This window comes from Mirounga angustirostris, unplaced genomic scaffold (genome assembly GCF_029215605.1).
Source record: "Mirounga angustirostris isolate CCGP_5_RB_7025 unplaced genomic scaffold, mMirAng1.0.hap1 SCAF_2, whole genome shotgun sequence".
NCBI classification, from domain to species: Eukaryota; Metazoa; Chordata; class Mammalia; order Carnivora; family Phocidae; genus Mirounga; species Mirounga angustirostris.
The window spans coordinates 194,348,300-194,371,245 of NW_026991710.1; the positions used below are offsets into that span (position 1 = coordinate 194,348,300).

General features: G+C 40.2%; 1 protein-coding gene across 1 annotated transcript in view; it reads left to right on the plus strand.

Moving 5' to 3' along the window:
* Positions 1–397: 397 nt before the first annotated feature.
* VEGFC (vascular endothelial growth factor C) overlaps positions 398–22,946 on the plus strand; it is a 104,872-nt gene continuing 82,323 nt past the window's right edge. The window contains exon 1 of the mRNA XM_045879606.3: positions 398–884. Coding sequence (XP_045735562.1) covers positions 738–884 — 147 coding nt within the window. The 5' untranslated portion in view covers positions 398–737. The remainder of the gene's footprint in view (positions 885–22,946) is intronic.

The following is a 22,946-nucleotide window of genomic DNA, read 5'->3' on the forward strand; positions in this document are numbered from 1 at the left end:
GAGGGGTGGGACGCGGGCGCCGGGGCGGAGGCGCGGGCAGCAGGGAGCGCGAGGAGCGCTTCCGAGGGAAAGTGAGAGGGGAGGGCGGCCGGGCCCGGCACGCTCCCTCCCTCGGCCGCTTTCTCTCACATAAGCGCAGGCAGAGGGCGCGTCAGCCATGCCCTGCCCCTGCGCCCGCCGCCGCCGCCGCTCGCCCCGCGCTCCGGAGCCGCCCGCGCCGCCGAGCTCCCCGGCCTGGCCGCGCGGCGCCCCGCCGCCCTCCTCCCGGCCGCCGCGCGCTGCACCGGGGAAGGGGAGGGGAGGGAGGAGGGGGCCGCGGGCTCGGGGGGGTCGGAGGGGCCGAGCAGCGCAGAGGGGGTCGGCTTTGCCCCTCTTGCCAGAAAGCGAAAACGGAAAGGCGCGCCGAGGAGCCGTCGCCCTCGCCTCGCCGCGCCGCGCCTCGCCCTCGCCCTCGCCCTCGCCCTCGCCGCGCCGCGCCTCGCGGGCCCCGAATGCGGGGCGCTCGGACGTCCGGCTTCCTGTGAGGCTTTTACCTGACCCCGCGCCCCTCCCCGGCACTGGCCCGGAGCGCGACGCGCAGCGTTGGGAGCGCCGAGCCGCGGGCCGCTGCCGCCGCCTCCGGCCGCCCTCGGGGGTCGCCGGCGGCGCTCTGCGGAGGGAGCGCCGCGTCGCGGGGGCGCCGCGCGCCCACCCCGCCCCCACCGCGGACCGGCCGCCGCGCTCCCGGTCCTTCCACCATGCGCTTGCTGGGCTGCTTCTCTCTGGCGTGTTCCCTGCTCGCCGCTGCGCTGCTCCCGGGTCCGCGCGACGCGCCCGCCGCCGCCGCCGCCTTCGAGCCGGGACTCGGCTTCTCCGCCGCGGAGCCGGACGCGGGCGAGGCCCAGGTAGGTGCGCGCTCCAGGGCCGGGCTGGGGGCGGCGGCGGGGGCGCTGGGCTGCGCGGGGTCCTGTGGACCCAGGAGCCGCGCCAAGTGCGTGTTGCTGTTTGACCTTCCGGGCGCTGCGTCCCAAGTTAACCGAGCGGACTGCGCGCTTCCTCGGAGAAAAGTTTCCTTCTTGTTTTTGTTTTTGTTTTTTGCATGAAGCTGTTACCAAGTAGGAAGGCAGGTCAGGAGAAAGCAAGGTGAAGCAGCCGCAGAGGTGGCTGGTGAGAGATCACAACCTGCCTGGGAGCCGTCCCCGCGGGTGCGCCCAGCGGGCTGGAGCCCTGGCGGGGCGCGCGGCCCCGGGGGGCCCGGGTTCGTCCCGGTCGGAAGTGCTCCGTTCTTTCCCCGCCAGATTAGTGGCAGTCCTTCAGGGGCTGGGACGACCGGGCAGCCGAGGTTTATTTCCCCGGAGCGTTGCTCTTGCCTGGAGCACTAGGCGATTTTAGGGAAAGTGTGAAAAGGATGTAGTCACCGGCTTGAGGGCTTAAGACTTCAGATTCACTTGGAGAACTTGGCCAGAGTTGGGCTGCGGCAGGATCTCATGTAGGTCACCATCAGGCATGACTTTTTAACTTTATAATAAATTCTGCGTTTCTGAAATCTGGTAAAATACTGACAAGTAAGGTGGACTGTTTTGTTTTGTTTATTAAATAACAGATGTGTTAACCCTTTGCCGGAAAGTGTTGCCAAGGCACTTTTGAGATATTCTGATTTTCAACAAGGAGTTACTGTATTTGTGGCAGCTTTGACTTGCTCTTCCAAAATGTGTGCCTAAAACGTTAAGATCTGACATAAGGATGGATAGTATGCTTAGTAGGGTTTTGGAACTCCTGAAGAAGTTTTGTATTGGACATACTCTATGGGACGCCTCTTTTCAAAGACTTGCAGTACCCCTGACTGGGTACAGAATGCAATGCTTTATTTCAACCCCTGGCCAGTGGTGTGTGACTGTCAACTGGGAGGTGACTTGATTAACATATGTTGAATGTGTAGAAACTGAATTGCCTTCACAGTTATATTTTGAAACACGTTTTACCATTGAGAAGAATAATTTTTTTTAAAAAACAAACTACCTTTAAATTTTAAATTTGGGGGATAAATCATTAAAAAAACAGAATTTGTAATTCAATATAGGGGTCAAGGGAAAAAAAACCTTGAGAGTACAAAAAAATGTGTTAAATTGCAGAACAGAGTGTATTATGTGATTTGTAAAATAATTTTCAACACAAATACTTAATGTTGGTAGAACTGTTATCATGAGAATGTTCTCCTGTGTTTAAATGACACAAAAATGTAGCCTAAGACCCATTAACACTTCCTGTAATTTGAATGCCTTGGATATCATGATATCTATTCACTTTCTGTCTCTGAGGAGTCAAATTATTAAAAGTATGACTTAGTAAGGCAACACCCAGAGAGAGGTGGCTGGTGAAAGAGATCACGTAACCTGTTTGAGAGCAGGTTATTGCCTGTGGTAACTTATTTGAGTTTATAATAGGAAAGTGTGAAGAAGGAAGTAAAATGAGAAGTCTTTCCTGAGAAGCCAAAAGCCTGTATGAGAGTCACTCCCTGCTGGGTCAGCTTTGAATGAATGTGCCCATGTGTGCGCATGCATGTGTGTTATGGATGGGCTTGCGGTTGGAGGTTCAAGTTAATTTATTTTTCATCTTCAAAATCATATTCGTTGGTGATGTAATCAAATCTTTCTTTTGCTGTGAAAATCTTTATGTATCTTTATTCGCTTTTCATATTTAGCCATCTTTTATATCCTGTATGGTGAATATGAGTTGATATTCTGGATGTGATAGGGACTCTTTTTCACTTGATGAAACATCACTTTAGATCTCTGAGTGCCACAGCCCATAAGACAGTATATTATTTCTGCACTAAGATGTTCCTCATTGGTTGAGTGAAGGCTTCACAGGGCAAGTGTCTTTAATGCCTTTAGCGAAATTGCTATGCCCTTGCCATGAGATTCCCAAGAGACGTGGCCCAAAGACTCCATGTCTCTCCCTAGTGGCCTAAAGAAGTGACTCATGAGGAGGTAAAGCTTGGAGAGGAACTGATTATTAATTTCCTGTGAACTACAGAAGCCCCAAGAAGAGATTTCAGAAGGTAAATAAAAGACACTAAATATACAAAATCTTTGACAAATGCAGAGTTTTGGTAATTTACACTTAGGAAGTATTTTTATGTTTAAAAAATACAAAACAGCTCACAAACTATAAACCGAGCTTAGCCATCCAGTCCTTCACCACACCCCCAAAGCCATACAAAAAAATGGGAGGTAAAATCACAAATACAAACAAGATTTCCTTGTTCCTTGACTTACATTTGCATTTATTAGGTTCCTTTTTCTAATTATTCGTAGTTATATGACTTACTAAAAGATCCCAAAATGTTTCCTGTTAGTGCAAGGAAGCCAACATCAGAAAAGTTAGGCAAGCAAAGTACTGCCTATTATATAATTAAAATTAAGTAGGCATGATGGGAAAAAGAGGAAATATTTAAAATTATCATCCAACTAAAAAACCTGCAAAACCTAGAAAGAGCACTAGATGGCTAAATGCAATCATTTGCCCACATGAGATTGCGTAGAGTTCACTCTGATTGGTTGGAGTTGGGAGTTTTGATTTTTAAAAGAAAAAATTGTTTATAATTTAAAAAGGGAGAATTATGTATAGTATATTTTTATTCCAAAAAGTGGGCTAGCAGGGAGTATAAATAGCTAGATCCTTATATATTTTAGAGCAATGAATTCAAGGAGAGCATGTCTTATGTTGCACATGCCTGTGTTAAAGTCAACAAAAGAAAGCTTAAAGATTTATAATCTTGTATCAACTAAGGGAATAATCTAGAAGATCAAATATTATTGAATGAGCAAGTATAACTTATTTTCTGCTTTACATAAATAACTTCAAATATCCCTACTTTATAGCTTAAATGCAAAAAAAAAGATTAGTTTAATCGTAACACTAATTACTTTAATGAGAATAGCTATTTTAAATGAAAATAGTAAAAGCACATATGGTTTATGGTTACTATCACAAAAAACTTCCTAATAATGGCAACTAGTTTGCAACATGCCAGATTTTCTTTCTCCACTGTTTATAATTCTGCATACTTTTGTACTTGTTTTTATTTGTATTTACTGTCTCAGATTAATCAGTGATGATGTTTTTCAAAATACCATGTGTGTGTTAACTGCATTAGAATTCCCTAGAGGTCTTTAATTTTATTCCCCTTACCTGAGACCAACCAAATCTTTGGATTTGGGTCTAGGAATATACATTTTTAGCTAACATCCTAAGTCATTCTCATGCACAATGACAGTTTTAGAGGCACCGATCTGTGGTGTGTAACAATGACTAATTTCATTGGTTTTGGCATCTTCATTATGTAACTTGAGTTTGCAGGGTAATCTGTTAGGCATGGAGCATGTTAAAAGACATAAGCCATTTTTCCTCTCTTCAAGGAGCTTACAACTCAAATAGAAAAAATAAAGGCTTAAGCACAAAAAATACCGTGAGGTATTAGGGGAATGGTACCAAAGCATTGTCTGTGTCCTGAAGTTTGCGCAAGAGAGTCAGCCATGTGGCCTACTTGGTCTGAGTGCCTTGGCATGAGGCAAAACGTGGGCTATAACTTGGGTGAGAATTTCCAGCAGATGACTAGACTATATCAAGCGCATGAATCCCTTTCATGTCGTGGATGGGGTGAGAAGGTACGAAGGCAAGGGGTTATATAGAATAACAGTGAAGAATCTTAACTATGAATAAGTTTTTGGAGATGGGTGGGGTTGCACTGCATATGATCTAAGCTACTTTAAGGTGGGTTACGGAGGGTGATTCATGCTCTGAGCACCTGAAAGACACAGGTAATAAGAAAAGTATTGAAATCATTTCTGGGATTGATTAGAGGTCATAAAGATTTGCTGGGGGCATGGTCTAGTGAAGAAGCAACAACAGTATTTTAGAAGGGAAGTGATGAAGAGAGCAGAGTTGAGGCAGTGGGAACAGAAGCCAAAGCTGTCACAGAGGAAGAAACCATAGATTTGTTGACTAATTCATAAGAAAGATTAGGGAGTGGAAAAAATGAACCTTGGCATCAATATTTTAATCGTGGGACAATGTGGGTCCTACTTGCAGGATTAGGGCATTGCAGAGAAGAGCAGAGACTGTTTTTCATGGATCGTTGATGGATGATGACAGTGTTATTCCATAAATCACTTGAGATTTTACTAGTCTAAAAACTCTTTGGAGAAACAAAATAAGCTTTACAAATTTTTTATTTATTTATTTTTTCTTTTTTTTCTTTTTTAAAGATTTTATTTACTTATTTGACAGAGAGAGACACAGTGAGAGAGGGAACACAAGCAGGGGGAGTGGGAGAGGGAGAAGCAGGCTCTCTGCTGAGCAGAGAGCCCGATGTGGGGCTCGATCCCAGGACCCTGGGATCAGGGCCCGAGCCGAAGGCAGGCGCTTAACGACTGAGCCACCCAGGCGCCCCTAAGCTTTACAAATTTACATCCCATTAGAGGAAAATAATTGCCTAGGATCAACAGGACTTAAACTGTGTAATATCCTTAAAGTATTTGAGCATTTGACAAGTACTATTAACAATCCCAAAAGGAAAATTAACAGTCTGCATATTCTACTGCTCTGCATTGAAAATGGAGAGGTAAATTTTATTCCACTAAATTAGGCCATAAATGCAACTGTAATATGTAGTCATTGACTTGCGGCTTTCTCTGTGCTTCATGTCGCGGTACCCATGACATTTCTCTGATGTACTGCAAATGTCCATACTTTCTGGCAGCAATCTCTGGAAAGGAGGTTCAGTAGTAGGGAAATATGAAATGTCTGTGAAAAGTGGAAACCTGGGAACTCTCTTGTGACTTCACCTCACTCTGCATCAATTTATGTTGGAGGCCCAGAGTTTCAGTCCCTAAGAGCCCCTTACTGAGGAGGGCAAAGGATTATAATGGAAGGATTGGATTCTTGTCCCCTTTTCCCAAGTATCTACTCTTTCATGGCAAGTCTACAGTTTTTATGATTACGAATTGCCGTAGAGTATATGATGAAGTGTTCTGTAAGCCTCCTCTCTTGTAAGAGATTTCTGACCCAACTCTGAATGATGCTGGGGATCTATGGTTTGGGACATAAAAAAACTCAATTCATCCTTCATTTTGGTTTCTACTTCTTTGTATTCTTTCTTCTGAATTGTGGACACCTGATGGGCTGTCATTTGTTCAAGAATCGATTATCATCGGGGCGCCTGGGTGGCTCAGTCATTAAGCATCTGCCTTCAGCTCAGGTCATGATCCCAGGGTCCTGGGATTGAGCCCCGCATCGGGCTCCCTGCTCCGCGGGACGCCTGCTTCTCCCTCTCCCACTCCTCCTGTTTGTGTTCCCTCTCTCACTGTGTGTCTCTCTCTGTCAAATAAATAAATAAAATCTTTAAAAAAACTAAGAATCAATTATTATCAAAATTGCTTCGTGGTGTCTCTCTCTCTATCAAATAAAATCTTTAAAAAAAGAAAGAATCAAGTATCATCAAAACTGCTTTGTAGGAAGCAGTTCCTGATATCAGTGGCACATCTTTAGGGCCAGTGGGTCTCTATTCTTGTCTGTCTGAATTGATCTGAGAAGGTGGAGGGTGGTGGATTGGGGAGATTTCTTTCTGGCCTTCCAGTTCTGAGGCTCTTGAGATGGGGGTCTTGGCCTCCTTATCAACATGGGATCAACCAGGAGTTCTGTTACATAGCTCTTTCTAGGATGTTTTGGGACTCAGAGGCTGGTCACCTGGGCTCCTGGCACTGGTGTCTTTGGCAGCTGTAGGGGTATTTACAGGTTCAGATCACTCCCTGGGGACCAGTCATACCTCTGTATATGGAGTAGGCATTCCAATAATAATTAGGTCTCCTCTGCAATATCCTGAGCATCTCTGTGTGCCATGAAGAGAGCATGACAAGCTGAGAGCTATACAAGTTAAGTTTGTTTATCACTACATCTTTCTGAGATGGATGTTAATATATTTCATTAAAGATAATAAACCCAAGACTCAAGTGACTTAGCCAGGAGCAAGGATAGAGCTTTTTTCTTTCGCTTCTCTCTTTAAAAAATTTTTGCAGCCCGTATGTTAGAAAAGTGTGATAATGGGTTTGGGCCTTCTGGGTTTGTGAAAGACCCAAGGCCATATATATTCCTTTCTTCCTGCAAGTTGTAGCTGTGGGCAAGAAGGCAGAGAGAAGAGGTACTCTGCACATAGAGCCTATCCACTTTCATTTATTTAAGTCCCAATTCCCTACAATTGGACAACTCTGAAATAAACTTGTATTTTCTTCCAGGCCTTACCATGTGGTGCCCCCCTGATCAAAGGGTGGTCACAAATGGCCTAAATCCGTAGTAGCCTTGCAAGAATGACTGCATAACAAGAACTCTAACTAGAATTCCTGACAATCACACAGTTTTTCCAAGTTGCACTAATATAACTTAAGTGAAAGCCTACAGTCTCACCTATGCAAAGTGAGCTTTCAGGAATAATTGGATTTGGAAAGAATGAACTGTGGTTGGTAGAAGCATTACAGTTCCACTGATTTCCAGTCATACAATGTTTCATCTTGTACCAGTTACATTATTTCTGGTAGATGTGCATTCTATAAATACTACCTAGTCCTACAATTGTTGCAGAAGGCACATTTGTGAGTTCAGATCTGTATAAATTGTGTTAAGGTATCATTGATTTTTCACAGTAGAAAAAAGAGATATAACAGAGAACTTTAAACAAGGGATGATAGTTCATTTATCTTATAATGTAATTCTAAAATTTACAGTAAATAATATAGATTTATATAATTGTTTCTTCTGAAATTTCCTCATGTAAGTTATTCAGGTGGTGGATTTACTCTTTTTCAGAGTCTGTAGTTTAACTGTAAGAGAAAGAAGACACTATATTACTGGACGTCCATCATAAAGTCAGCCAATTGGATGCCTTGAAATACCTTTCGCTGGTAGATTCTTACCGTTTCCTGGTACCGATCATGTAGTGGCGTTCAAGTGCGAGGAGGCATTGGTGCAGTTCTGAAATCCAGAAGCTCATTTTCATAAATTACTTGGGCTATAACCCTGATCTGATCTAATGAAAGGCTGTTTATAGTATTTATCCTCTAAATGTGAATATTTCTAAGTTTCATTAAAGAAATAGTAATGTATTTACTTATGAGATCAGCCCTGTGAGGGGTTGGTTTTATGTTGGCTACATTTAAAATGTATATATAGGCACTGAGTTTCCTGAAGAATTCTGGGATCTGAAGTTAGCACAGTCCCCAGGGCAAGGGTACGGGATTGGACTGTAACGTGGTTCTTTTCCAAAGGCTTCCCCCAGCGACCACCTGGAGGGGAAACTGAGGGACTCTGGAAGGAGGCCATGGTTCTGCTGCTCACACGGCTTACCTGTTAGTATCAGATTTATGGATGTCTTACTCCACATTCTCGCATTTAAATCGACTTCAATTCAAGAGTATTTTAATGAATTCTCACTCGTGGCAACTTCAACTCTAAGCAGGAAATGACAGTGCGGTGAGTGATGCCCAAAGAGTCGAGTGAGTGATTCCTGTCTATAACAAGCATGGGATCCTTTGTGAGGAACAAGAAGCTTACTCATTTAAAATACCAGAAATGGGTTACACTGTAAATGCAGACAGTGTCAGAGCTGTGGTAAGCAAGTCTCCTGATTTACCAGAAGTTGTTGGGTAAGCCCCCGGTGGCTGCATGGACAAGCATGGAAAGGCTGGACTGGCGTTCGGTCAGCTGCAGAAAACAAGTCGATGCTGGTTACAGAAACAAAGGAGGGGGAATATTTCGGGTGTTGAAGTGTGAGAACAAAGTACAGGGGCAGTAAGGTCAGTGCCATCAAGAGGGAGCTTGGGGAGCTGAGCGGGGAGGGTACGACTTGGGCTGAAGAGTCCAGAGCTGTAAGGGAAACAGAGCGGAATCTTGTAGAAGGTGTAAGAAACCAAGGAGTAGGACCTAACTTTGGATCGTGGTTGAAAACAACAGGAGCCACTGAAGATTCTTGAGTGATAGGCTGGAGGTGGTGTCTTAAGGAGCTTAATTTGGCATTATTGTGCAGAAGTATCTGAAAAAGAGAACTAGAAGCTGGCCACAAGCTTCCCCGAAGCCACTTTCAGCTGCACCCTTCCTTGAAGCGTCTGTCAGTGACTGCTCTTCTCTCTCCATGGGCCACCCATATATGGTATGTGAGCCCCACTATATGCTCCTGATTATTTCTGATGGATAGTGATGACCACTGCGGACTTATGTAAGCACCCATCGCTGTGCTATCTGGAAACATTTATAAAACATATTAATAACAGACATTTTTCTTTTATGGCTCACATACCAAACAGAGCAAGCAGTGTAAACAGTGGTCATGCTTAGATACACACACATACACACACACACTCACACACACTGCCCCTCCTTCCCCCTACCTTAATCACTCTTCAAACTGCCAGCCATGGCTTATGTATTCTTTCTTGGCTAGCTAAATATTTTTGGACAATCCACTGAAAAAGAATATTAAAAAAAATCAGAGTATATGATATTATTATATTCTCTATAGCCTATACACTAATTTGTAGTTCAGCTAGCAATTAAAGAGCAAGAAAGTGAGAGTGAGAGGGACTGATAACCCTAACGTGTCCTAGCAATTCCTCCTTTTTCTTTTTTTTTTCTTTTCTTTTCTTTTTTTTTTTAAGAGGCCTCTATGCCCAGTGTGGGGCTTGAACTCAAGACCCTGAGATCAAGAGTCACATGCTCCACCAACTGAGTCAGCCAGGCGCCCCAGCAATTCCTTATTTTTAAAATATTCTTAAAAATACTCCTGCCAACAGTAAGACTAGAGGAGGGGGGGCAGAAATGAGCTATCAAATTCTGTAAATTTTTGTTAAATAGATAGGTTTTATTGTCAGAAAAACATCACAGACATAAGTACTGTGGTCCTAGGCATTTGAAGACTGTGATAGACTTCAGAGTGATTCTCCAGCACCTTCCACCTAATTTATTACATTTGTATTATAAGCTTACTGACAATTTTCCTGATTTCTAAAATAGGGAAAGGGGAGGTAATATTGATATTTGATTTTGAGAAAGTTGGGGAAAATCCATGGTGTTAAATCACTCAGTGTATGGAGGCTAGGTATTATAGATTGGCTTAGAATATGTTTCCACCTCTCCCAGGTGCCTGGGTTTGTGTCTTTCCTTGAGTGGAACAGCTCTGGCCACAGACGACCAAGTCAAGGAACAGGGGATGATGGTCATCCCTGAAAGTGCCCTGTACTTAAGTCATTGGGTGAAAAGGATTTGGGTACACACAGGAGTTTTATAACGCTATGTAATTTCATATGAACATCCTGAATACTTCAGAGCTTAAATACTTTATTTTTTAAAGATTTTATTTATTTATTTAAGAGAGAGAGAGGGAGAAAGCGAGCATGAGCCCTGGGAGGGGCAGAGGGAGAGGGAGAAGCAGACCCCCCCGCCAAGCAGGGAGCCCAGGGCCCCTGATGCAGGACTCCATCCCAGGACCCCAGGATCATGAGCTGAGCTGAAGGCAGACACTTGATGGACTGAGCCACCCAGGCGCCCCAAAGCTTAAATACTTTAAAGTCTAAATCTCTATTAAAGAAACAGACTGATGTTGCTACTTCAGTGTGTAAACCTCTCAAGTCTTTATATTATTAATGTAATAAATTAGGTGGACACTGTGAAAATATACATTCTACATTTACAGGGAAACCATTCCAGAAGATCTAAAATATTAAAAATACCATTTTGACAAATAAAATATAAAGAAAATATAGTGGTAGAATGTTATATGCAAGAGGTAAACTTGTGTAAATTTGTTTAGAAAAATGTAATTGCTCTGCTTCTTTGGGGTACTCTTCCAGAATGAGAACCAGCAAAGTCTGTCCTGTGTGGTCATTGAGATGAATCATGGAGTTAGATACTTTACTCTAGAGTAAGTCTGATTTACTTGAGTGCCCTCATTTGCTCATAGTAGTTGATTTTGTTTGATGGTTCTAATTACTGGTTTGCCAGACCGTCAGTAAACACTATGAATTCCTTGGTGCAGAAACTTGATGGTGATGGGGGCAGGTGGTGCTGGAGGTGTGCGAGCAGACAAAGAAGAGGAAATTCAAAATGAGTGGTATATACAGCTTCTGGCTCTTTAAGAGCTAACAATATATTATTTCTTCAATAACATGTTGAAAGTTCACTTCCTTAGGATTCAAATACAGATGTTAGTTGAAGTATTTTAGGAACTTCTGATCAGAAACCATATTTCTAAACTGAGAATGTATTCCTGACTCAATCTGGACCAAAAGATAAGACTGACACTAGATTTTTAGCCTATTTATAAATGAATAAAGAATTAGATAATACATCATCTATGCAAATCCATACATATCCATGTAGATTATCTATACAAATCTATATGCAGATACTGCTATCTTTTTTTAAAGTGATTTTCCATATTTTTATTTCAGGACTGGAACTGTATGTCGTGATATAAAATGCAGCTTTACATTTAAGTGCTGATACATTTTCAAATTTAAATTTTAATGTATTTCCTTCACAGTCATTTTTATTCTTATACTATTTTTTTCTGTTAAAAGTGCCATGCTTATATTTTGGGTTAGAAACAAGATTAAAATAACATTGCATATTTAATATTCCTTTCTATGTGGAGGAAACGTTCATGAAATTAATAATACTTTTGCTTCCAACTTGAAGTACTTGAAACAGATGAAAAGTTTCTAAAAGGAAAGAGCACATTTGACATTGTGGTTGTTCTGGAAGCTTCTCACATACATGAGTGGGTGTCCCACGGAGAAGGGCCACACTTCCGGGAACCAGCTGGGAGCCAGGGAGGCTGACTGCTTATCACCTCCTCAGCCAGCTAGTGCTCAAAGGTTTAATGCCATTTTTTCTGATGGCACAAATAATTATCTTACTAAAAGAGATGTGTTGATAAGAGCCCTATAACCTTTCCTCTGGAAAATAGTGCATTTTTTCCTCCTTGTTTACACTGTTGCATGGAGTCTTTTCTTCCAATGCCTCCCTCCCTCCCCTCAAAACAAATCAGGGATAAACTTGACAAATTAACTCAGACTGAAGTCTTAAAGAAAATGGCCCTGATTCTCTTTTAACCCAAGTGACCACACAGCTGCCATGAATCTTAGGATGTAATTCCTATAATCTGGAAAAGGGATTGTTATGTCCTCTCACTCAGAGTTCCTTGGAAATAGCCGGTTAATATCAAATACCAGATGTGAGGCTCTTTTAAACCACCATGGTTTACTTTACTACAGTATCATTGCCTACATGGAATATTTTTAATTCTTTCTCTTTGTTTGCATCTGTTGTGTGTATTTAGTTACTTTATCCTTCTTCAAGCCCTCTTCCAAGTTTATGTTTTGAAAAATGGAATACTCATTTAGATCCATGTTTGTTTATGGGTCATGACACTTAAGACTTCCCTAAAAAACAAACTAATCTTTTTGTCTCAGAGCCAGATTTAAATTTGAGGATGATAGTGAATTGTTGTTTGTTCTCTTTGAATCCTAGGGCTTAAAAAAAAAAAAATTGGTGGCCATCCATGCCAAATTAGAATATTACTAAGGTCAGAATTACTCATGAGTCATGACCATCACACTTAAAATTGAGTAATTTGAAGCTCTGTAGATACACAGATTAAGCAAATAATGATGTCATAAATTGTAGTGCAAATTATTTTTGTTCCTCCTAAACATTGGTAGCAGCAGAGCCTGCTCTTTGGGAGACCAATTCTGTTTTACTTTAGAAAAACACACCCTTGTGTCATGGCCAGGGGAGCATAGCATAATTATAGTACCATAATGTAGCATATGGAGACACCTACCTTAGTGAAGGAAAGATGAAAATATTTAAAATTGGTGTTAACTTTTCCTGCCGTGCTTATTTGACCGTGCAAGCTCTTCTGTATTCTTAAACTGGGGGTGATGTTCATGTAACTGCCTCAAGCTTCCTCTAGCAGAAAATATCTAAAATTTTGCCTCCGTATGCCAAGTTTTTTTTTTTAAACTTGATTTTAACTTTATTACACTTCTGTAAAGTGTCTGCCGTATGGCAGGAAGGAGAACAAACATGAGTTTAATAGATACGTCTGTGAAGTGCCAAACACTTGCCATTTGTCTGAATTTTAAGAGTTCCAGTTAAATATTTATGTTAAAACCTTTCAAATTTTCACAAAATGTCACCAACCTATCATAAACATGGATTTCAATACCTGTCATTTGGACCCACTGGTAGGTGACTCTCTGAAGTTGCATGATTTCATGAGCAGTGCACTGAACATTGCTTTCCATACTTCAGTGGAGTCTTTTCCAGGACAGTTTCTAGTTTTCTAAGCCTAAGCTTAAACTATTACCACTTCAGTTAATTAAATCCATTTTTTTTTTCTGTCTGGGTGCTTTGCTTTCCCCTGACATGAGTTGGTCTGTCCTATGTGCAGTAGGAAAAATGTACAGTAATTCCAGGATCATGGTCTCCCTTGAAGGTTCCTGCGACTGCTGATTAAAAGATTAATATTTCACTCCAATGCAAAGTATCCCACTTGATAATGTGCCCATAGACATGGTAACATTCTCTTATAAACCAAAATTTCAGACACATGATACATACTATTCTTGATAAGTTAAACAATCTTTTCTTTTCCTTTATTCCATCTTTCTACTCTACTATAATATTTTGCAGTTAAATATTTTTAAACACACTTTAAACAACTTTTGCTCATTTACAAAATAACTATGTCTGCCACTGCCGAGAGTTATTCACTGTTTATACCACCTTGTACTACAGTATATAAATGGCATTCTATGAAGAATGTTAACATTTTTAGTGAGGGTAGATTTTCTTAAAGTAAATTTAAATTTGAACTTCAGTGTTTTGGAAAACCAGGTTCCAGGCTCTGTTATGTACCTCAACACATCTTCCCACTATTTTGATGCATAAATGATGCTTTTACATCACAGTTGCTTCAATTTTAATGTAACATTAGCTGGTTTGTGGCTTGGAAAACTTAGTATATATACTGCATCTATAAATACGAAGTATAAACAGTATGTAGATGGTATGTGCATTTAGAGTGAAGAATCAGAATTTTTTCCAGACTTTCAGTGCTTTTTTGTGTGTGTGGCAACATGTATAAATTTATAATAATTTTGTTATACTGATTTGTGCTATTGCTGCAATTTGAAATCAGAAAATTTTCGAGGACGTATCTAGAGTTTATAAGGACAGCAAGAATATTTGAAAATGAGACACTCAGGAAATTGAGAAGGTAAGTTCTTACACATGTGGAACAGAGGGTGTTTTGGATCAGACCAGATGTTTTGCAGCAGGGAGTTGGAGCATGGTTAAAGTATATCTGGGTCATGTTTAGTTATCAAAACTTGATTTCAGTGAGGCTGGTAATTAAAGAGGAGTATAGTTTACCTTAGCTTTTATAATGCTTTAGTTGTTCAACAAAATAACTTGCTCTTAGGTAGGGCCAGGTGATTTATTTAATTAGGTAGTTCCTACTTGAATCAACATCTGATTATAATAGATGTCATAGCACTAAATACTGGCTTAATGATTTTTGGAGAAAAAAAATACTTGTTTTCTTTGATTTAGGGCATCTTAAGGAACAGTTTTCCCTCTGGTCGCATTCTTTTCTAGAAGAGGGTCCTGTTCACTTGCTTTCTGTGTGTGTGTGTGTGTGTGTGTGTAGGTATATGGCATTTTCTTTGTCACTTCCAATTATAATTGTAAGCAAATATCAATAGAAATTCTTTGTAACCCATTATGGTTTAGTCATCCAACTCACCAGCAAATATGTCTCTTGTGAGAAAACTGGATCATTAGCATGTGAAGTCATACTGTTCTCTGCTCCCCACTCATTTTTTTCTTATTTATATGCTATACTGGTTAAAGTCCAATATTTTGGTGATTATAATTGTGGGCAGAATAAAAATGTATGTCATTGTGAACTGTACGCTGAAAAGACATCAAGTTTTTGGATTTGAAGAATTATTTAGAATATGATTATAACTTCAAACAGAGTTAACTCAAAGAACAACATTTCTACATACATTCTGCCTATAAATGGATATCTTATATATACCAATAGTAACTGTTAGATCTGTATCTGTCTCTTTATAAAATTGATTAATTAGGGGCACCTGGGTGGCTCAGTCGTTAAGCGGCTGCCTTCGGCTCAGGTCATGATCCCAGAGTCCTGGGATCCAGCCCCGCGTTAGACTCCCTGCTCCGCGGGAAGCCTGCTTCTCCCTCTCCCACTCCCCCTGCTTGTGTTCCCTCTCTTGCTGTGTCTCTCTCTGTCAAATAAATAAATAAAATCTTTAAAAAAAATTGATTAATTAGTTCACCAAGTAGTTATTGTCTTCCTTGTGTCAGGATTTAAGGTATTAAGTAAAATCTGAGGAAGACAATTCTATAAAATTCTGAGATGGAAGCTTTTATATGCTTAAAGTTGTTCTGTATAATAGTGACTCATTTTTTTATGGGACAGTTTTCATGTACTCCGTTAAGATTTATAAACTTATTTCCTAGCTTTCTTTGCAGCTAACATTGCCATAGGATAGTTCAGCCAATGAAGTATAAGACAGACTCTAATGAAGATTTATGGGAAAACTTTTACTTTTCTGATGAGACACTGCTTTTCTTCCTGTTTTGTTTTCTTCCCTGGAAATAAGAAAAAATCGCTTATATTTAAAAAAATACTTTATGCTTATCAAAAGAACACTTTTAGAGGTCTGTGGACTAAAATATTTATAATTATTAATGTAAGCATGTGGCCATGGAGTGACTTTCTGAATTCGTACGAGGTCTTCCATCTGTTGCCCCTCACGTTAAAATAATTTGTATCTTTATATCCAACATTTTTTGCACGGCTGATGGGTTCTCTTAAAATGTTATTTATGTTCATATTTTGTAAATAATTTAAAGGACCACATTTCAAATAAATAAAAATTCTGTCAATGGAGAAGTCTATACGCCTTGCCCCTTCCCACTGTCACAAGTGTTAATAGGTTGGGAGTGACTCCTGACCAACTTGAAGTGTTTAGAAGAGAGAGAGAAAATTCTCCTGGGATTTAGAGAGAGAGTTGGATGAGAAGTCTCAGAAGTGACAGGGAAGAAATATGCAAGCAAGGAAATATTTTCATATCTTCATTCAGGTTAATGAATAATTGAACACCTGGACTGTGCAAAAATTGGGTTTGATTCCAGGCCCTTACAAGCTTGAATTTGTCATCATTGCATCAAGATGGGAAATTAGGAAAGCATGCTAATTTAAATTTAAAGCAGCTGGAAATAAAATATATGGCATAGAGGCCCATCTTCTCATCCATCAACAAGTGCTTACGGATACCACATGGATGGTTTTAATTGCAATTATAAAACTCAGTGGAATGTTTCGAGGTGATTCCAAGAATGTGATTGGCCAGTGTACAGGGTACTCATTCTTAAGAAAAGCTCTGTCCAACACAAATTTTAAATGTATACAATCCCTTCTAGATGGAGGAAGAGTTTCAGCTTAACATTTGGGGGAAAATACCATCAAATAGTAAGAGATATAGAACCTTAGTTTACTTTTTCTAATAATAGTTTATTTTTTTTTCTTTTATGTTATGTCAGTCACCATACAGTACATCATTAGTTTTTGATGTAGCGTTCCATGATTCATTGTTTGCGAATAACACCCAGTGCTCCATGCAGAACGTGCCCTCTCTAATACCCATCACCAGGCTAATGCATCCCCCCATCCCCCCTCCCCTCTAGAACCCTCAGTTTGTTTCTCAGAGTCCATAGTCTCTCATGGTTCGTCCTCCCGTCCGATTTCCCCTCCTTCATTTTTCCCTTCCTACTATCTTTTTTTTTTTTTTAAACATAAAATGTATTATTTGTTTCAGGGGTACAGGTCTGTGATTCTTCAGTCTTACACAATTCACAGCACTCACCATAGCACATACCTGCCCCAATGTCTATCACCCAGCCACCCCATGCCTCCCACCCACCCCCCACTCCAGCAACCCTCAGTTTGCTTCCTGAGATTAAGAGTCTCTTATGGTTTGTCTCCCTCTCTGGTTTCATCTTGTTTCATTTTTCCCTCCCTCCTCCTATGGTCCTCTGTCTTGTTCCTCGAATTCCTCAAATCAGTGAGATCATATGAAACATGTCTTTCTCTGATTGACTTATTTCACTTAGCATGATACCCTCTAGTTCCATCCACGTCTTGCAAATGGCAAGATTTGGGGGGTTTTGATGGCTGCATAATATTCCATTGTGAGTGTGTGTGTGTGTGTGTGTGTATACACATACACAGATGAATGGATAAAGAAGATGTGGTATATATAATAATAGTTTATTTATAAACACAATACAGTTCTCTTTCAGTTAGGGGTTTTTTCCTTGACTATAAAATTGTGGAGCGGGAGCCCACAGGCCAAGCTGTAGTAATCTGCAATGATTAAAGATTTTATACCTGACAGGCCTTCTCCCTGAAGGTTACTTGCTTCCGCTTGGAGCTGTGGGTTTATTATCCTCCACTCCAGGGTGGGTAAATGCCTTAAATTCACTTCTGCCATGTTATTTGCCATCTGGGGGATTGTTAGGCAGTGAGTTAGCCATATTCGTATGGTGGACTACCTATCTGTGCTCAAGGCACTTGACTGTATCTGGTCATTAAAATCTGATCGATAGTAGTTCTACTCTGAGGCTGAACCAATTGATTTCTAAGATATTCTTACCTGACAATCTAGACAATACAAATCAAGACATGTCATTTGCAAGAAGCGACATTAAATAAAGCATATGTTCTAATGTATTCCTTTAAGACTTAATCTGGACCATGAAGTGTATTTTTGCTTACTGAGTTTCTAGTGAGATATTATTTTAATTTCTAGAATTGGTCATATTTTCCCATTTCTTGCTTCTTTGATATTTAAATTTTCAGTTTCATATTCTTCCATTTTACATGGTATAGCCATTTTATGTCGGGATAATTTTTTTGCCACAAGAATAAATGTTTGACACACCCCACACATGGAGACTACTAGTAGATACTACTGCCAGATAACAGTTACTGAGTCACAAGCAAAAGTGACTCTTTGATTTTGGTTCCTGAAGTTATTAACTACATATTACTTTCTGGCGTATTTGAAACCTAACACTTATAAAGTTAATTTTCACAATGATCAGTGAATTTAATAATTGAAAACATCAACCAGAATTCATATTTAACATTCAGTTTCATCCTATTAAACTCATTTGATTAATTATATATTAAGTAGTCCTATGCCATAAATTATTCAAGAATCACAACTATTTGCATGTCATAAATCAACTGTACATTATATAGTACTGATTTTATTCTTATTTTCTTTTTTCCTAGCAGTGTGCTGGGAACAAGTGAATTCCACAAGCAGAGTATCCAATATTGTCAGTTATCCCATATTGTAAAGAAATGAGTTTATCTTCATAAGTGAATTTTCTGTATGCCTGCAAAATAGCCCTTTTAACTATAATACCTCATATTTTTATTGTGTTGATTAAAGCAGATTAAACATAACCTCGTTTTAATCATTTGGCTATGAAATAATCACGGCTCCTTCCCATTGTTCTTCCTACCACCATTACTTACCACTTCTATTTGCAGTGTCCTTTGCACTTTTTTAAAAATTTGCTTTTATATTTGTCTTTTTTGTTTCCTTCTCCTAATGCTTCTGCACTTCTGTTCTTTGATGCTAAGGAGGTATTTTTTGTTTTTCTGTTTGTACGTTCTTTTTTTTTATTGCTATGGCCACACCATAAAAGAATTTTATTTCAGCCTCTGGTGATCTCACCAGCTACTTTAAGAGTATCCGTTAAAGTGGGATTTGGCTGTATGTAACAAACATCTAGCTGCAGTGGCTTAAGCAAACTGGAGTTTATTTTTCTCCCCAATGGGCAGGTAAGGACTGGTGCAGCGGGGAGCTCCATTATGCTATCAAAGAGTCCGACTCCTCCGTTTTTCTCCACTCATAGCTGCAACCAAGCTGTTTCCTCTCCAGCACCATGTCTGATGTCCAGGAAGAAAGAATAAGGAGACAGGAAGTGGGTGCCTTAACAGAAGAGCAGTAGCTTTCTCAGAAATCCCTAGTACATTTGCACTTACACTTATTAGAATTCTTTTGGCCATGACTAGCTGCAGGAGAGGCTGAGAAATAAAGCACATGCAACTTCAAACAATATTGGAACTCTCTTTCTAAGGAAGAAAAGTATGGATTTGGAGTAGCAGTGTTTGTAACACTATGTCAATATGATTTTTAGATTTTTTTTCCCCAAAATTTTCTCACTTTTTTCCCTCATGCCTGCAGTTGCTGTGTCCCTTATATACTTACCTGAAAGATTGATGTTATTGAAGTACTGATTTTTAAGTAATATGAATGTATCACATAAGACCTTTTGACTCTTCAAAAGGTTTAAAAATCTAGTTTGGAGAGAGAGAGTGCTTGTATGAAACATTTATAGAATGTGAGAACTTAAACTTGCTAATTGTGTCAAAAGTAAGTGCAGTAGCAGAGAAGGGAAAACCTTGGAGAAGCTAATGTTCTTGAAAGATATTCAAGTAGTGTAGATTTCGGTAGAAGACACATAATACCACATGAAGTAAAGATAACCTTTTCTATCTAAAATTTTCTTTAATATATTGGTGGTGATCTTCCTTTTACTCTACATTTCCTGTGAGGTTGGACACAGAAAAATGTCAGATTTTACATGACTTCTTTCTCATAATGGATTCATCTCCATTGCTTAATGCATAAACTCACTGTGCTCATTCTTTCCTCTCCATCAAGCTGTACTTTTTGTGAGACCAGTTTGGTATTGATGGAGAGTTCCACTCTTCCTTTCCCTCACACAGATCTGTTTGAAGAGTGGAGAATAGCTGTTGTCAGATGACAGGCTACTCTGATAAGAGAGAATACCGTAATCCCGACTTGACTGTGTTGATTTCCAGATAGCACACCATGAGATAAAACTAACCCTCTGACGGAGATGGATGACTCAGATGGCTTCACACCACCAGTAAAGCACGTGGCACAGCCCCAGCTGCAGCATTGTCCTCACGGAGGAAAAGCAGCCTCCCCTACTCCCAGATGGAGTATGCACAGCATCACTACCAGATACGAGCATCTCCCCCTGTGGAAGACTTTGGTGAGATAGCAGAAAGCAGGAGTGAGGGGAAATCGGAGACCCCCCAGCACTGTAGTGCTGCTGTGTGGATGGCAGAGGGGCAGTGAGAACGTGCTCATCACATGGAAGAAACAAGATTATATAATAAGCCTTCATGTGCACCGCCTTCAATGGAATTCCCACAGCTTTTAGTTGAACTCTATATCCTAATTACTTTAAACCAACTCAAGAGAATGTCTGTTGCTAAAGTAGGAGCCCAGTGATTTTTCAGGGGCAGTGGTCCAGAGGACACTATAATAGGAATAGATCAGGGGATGCCTGGGTGGCTCAGTCGTTAAGCATCTGCCTTCGGCTCGGGTCATGGTCCCAGGGTCCTGGGATCGAGCCCTGCATTGGGCTCCCTGCTCTGCGGGAAGCCTGCTTCTCCCTCTCCCACTCCCCTTGCTTGTGTTCCCTCTCTCGCTCTCTCTTTCTCTCTCTGTCAAGATAAATAAATAAAATCTTAAAAAAATTAGGAATAGGTCATTTCAAAGCTGAAAATATATTAGATACGTTCTTATTCTCTGTTTGGAAAGTCTGCATTGAAACTTTACACCTTTCTGCTTTCTCAGGGAACTACCCTATTCAGGTCACTGGAAATAACATGTCAGGTTTGAAAACAGACTTCATATGTAGCCAAACAAACCTGCTAAATATATTTAGAAGATCATTCTAGTGACTAATATATTAAACTTTTTCCACAATAATAATGTTGGTAATATTAGGATTCACCCTTTTTCATTGGAAATGACTTTTCACGTTTGGAAAGAGACTTTAGGGGTAGCCGAATATACTTGGTAAATAGGTTTAGAGAAGATTTTTACTAACAAAGTTTAAAAAAAAAAATAGCCTGTTAATTTTAAGCAATAATACTGATTGAAGTCTTTAGGTAGCTGGGTTTTTTTAATTTAACTTTTCTAAATATTTTCAGTGTAATGGGAAAAGAGGAATAAAATCAGTTATAACTGGAAATTTGAATGTTAAAGCTAGTTGAATTTTGTTTTTCAGAATTACTGTTTTCAAGATCATGTATAATTATCAGGTATTTTTTAAGTTGCCTGAAAACATCTTTCTAATTAAGTAGATGTTTCTTCCCAAGCCTTGTAGGAATGTTTTATGGTTTTTTTTTTTTTTAGCATAGGTTACCAGGAAATAGTATTTTGGGGAAGTACAAGGACCCAGATTTGATTCTCAGATAATTCGAGTGTGCCTTTTGTAATCATTTTATTTTGTTTTATTGTTGGAGAGCATAGGGTATTTTAACAGCTTGGACTTTGGGATCAGAATTGAATTTGAATTTAACACTGTACTTTAGTTAGCTATATGATCTTAACACTTCTGAGTTCAGTTCTCCACTATAAATTGGGGGAAATAGTGTCTACCTTACAGCATTGGAAGAGAGCCCATTTCAAGTACTGCCTCATGTTAACTACTGATAAAACACTGGTTCGCTCTCCAGGGCCTGTCAAAATCTTTACCTCCATCACTGGATTCGTACTCTTGTCTTCAGAGTCCTTAATTAAGGTTTTGTGATCAGAGGCCCACAAATAGAATAAAGTTCATCTAAACACCTATTTATTAATGTAATATCTACTGGCTAAATACATAGTAATTAAATATAAATAATACATTGCTGTTTTCAAGACTGCAATGACCTCCATGTTGCTAAAGCCAATGCACAATTACTAGAACTTTTTGTTCTGTGTTCTTTTCTGTGCTGGTCAGTCAGATATGGGCACAAGAGGACTCACAAGAGAAACACAATAAAACAAAATCTGTTATACTCACAGGAAGGGGTCATCGCATGCCATGCATGGCCACAGAGGAAGACTTTGGTGAGATAGCAGAAAGCAGGAGTGAGGGGAAATCGGCGACTAAGACCCTTTGTTGGAATTTCCAAAGGAAAACCATGGCAAGGTTGGGGGGGGGGGCAGGTGAGAACTGGCTGGTCTTAAAAATATCAGTGGGCTCTAAACTGCAGGGATGGTCCCTGGCTGCCTGGTAACTGGCCTTGGAATGATGAAGGCAAAGGAGTAGTGCCTCAAGGGGTGTAAGCATCAGATAGAGGAGATATGGGTCTGGACTTTTTAGTTTGCATATCAAAAGCATGCTCCTCACTGTGCTCTTTGAACCTCTAAGAAATGGCCAGCTGGGAGGGAAGCTCCCTTCCTGCCATCCAGTGCACAAGTGCAGAAGAGAGTTAGAACCTGAACTGCTGGCCATTCTTCTTCCTGATTTTTTTTTTCATCTTCCAGAATTTTTGATATTGAATTGCCCAAGGCTCCACCTCACGCCCTGTGTTCTGGTATTTACTCACTCTCTCGGTGAGGTAATCCAGTCCCATTGTTCCAAATATCCCCCAATTTATGTCTTTAGTCCAGATCCTTCTTTTTAACTTTAGAACATAACTGACTCTCTTTTCAACTCCCTATTTGATATTTCCACTCAGATGAGTGAGAGACATTTCAAATTTAATATATTCAAAGACTGAACTTCTGCTCTCCTTCAGCCCCCATCAGATTGCTATATCCATAGCTTTCCCAAACTCAGTCAGAGGCAACAAAGTGCTTTAAGTTGGACAAGTCAAAATCCAGGGAGTCATCTCTGACTTACTTCTTTCCCAAATATATTTGGGAATAGAGTCTGCTTGGCTAAGCCTTCAAAATATATCCAGAATCTAACAACCACATTTGTTCCCT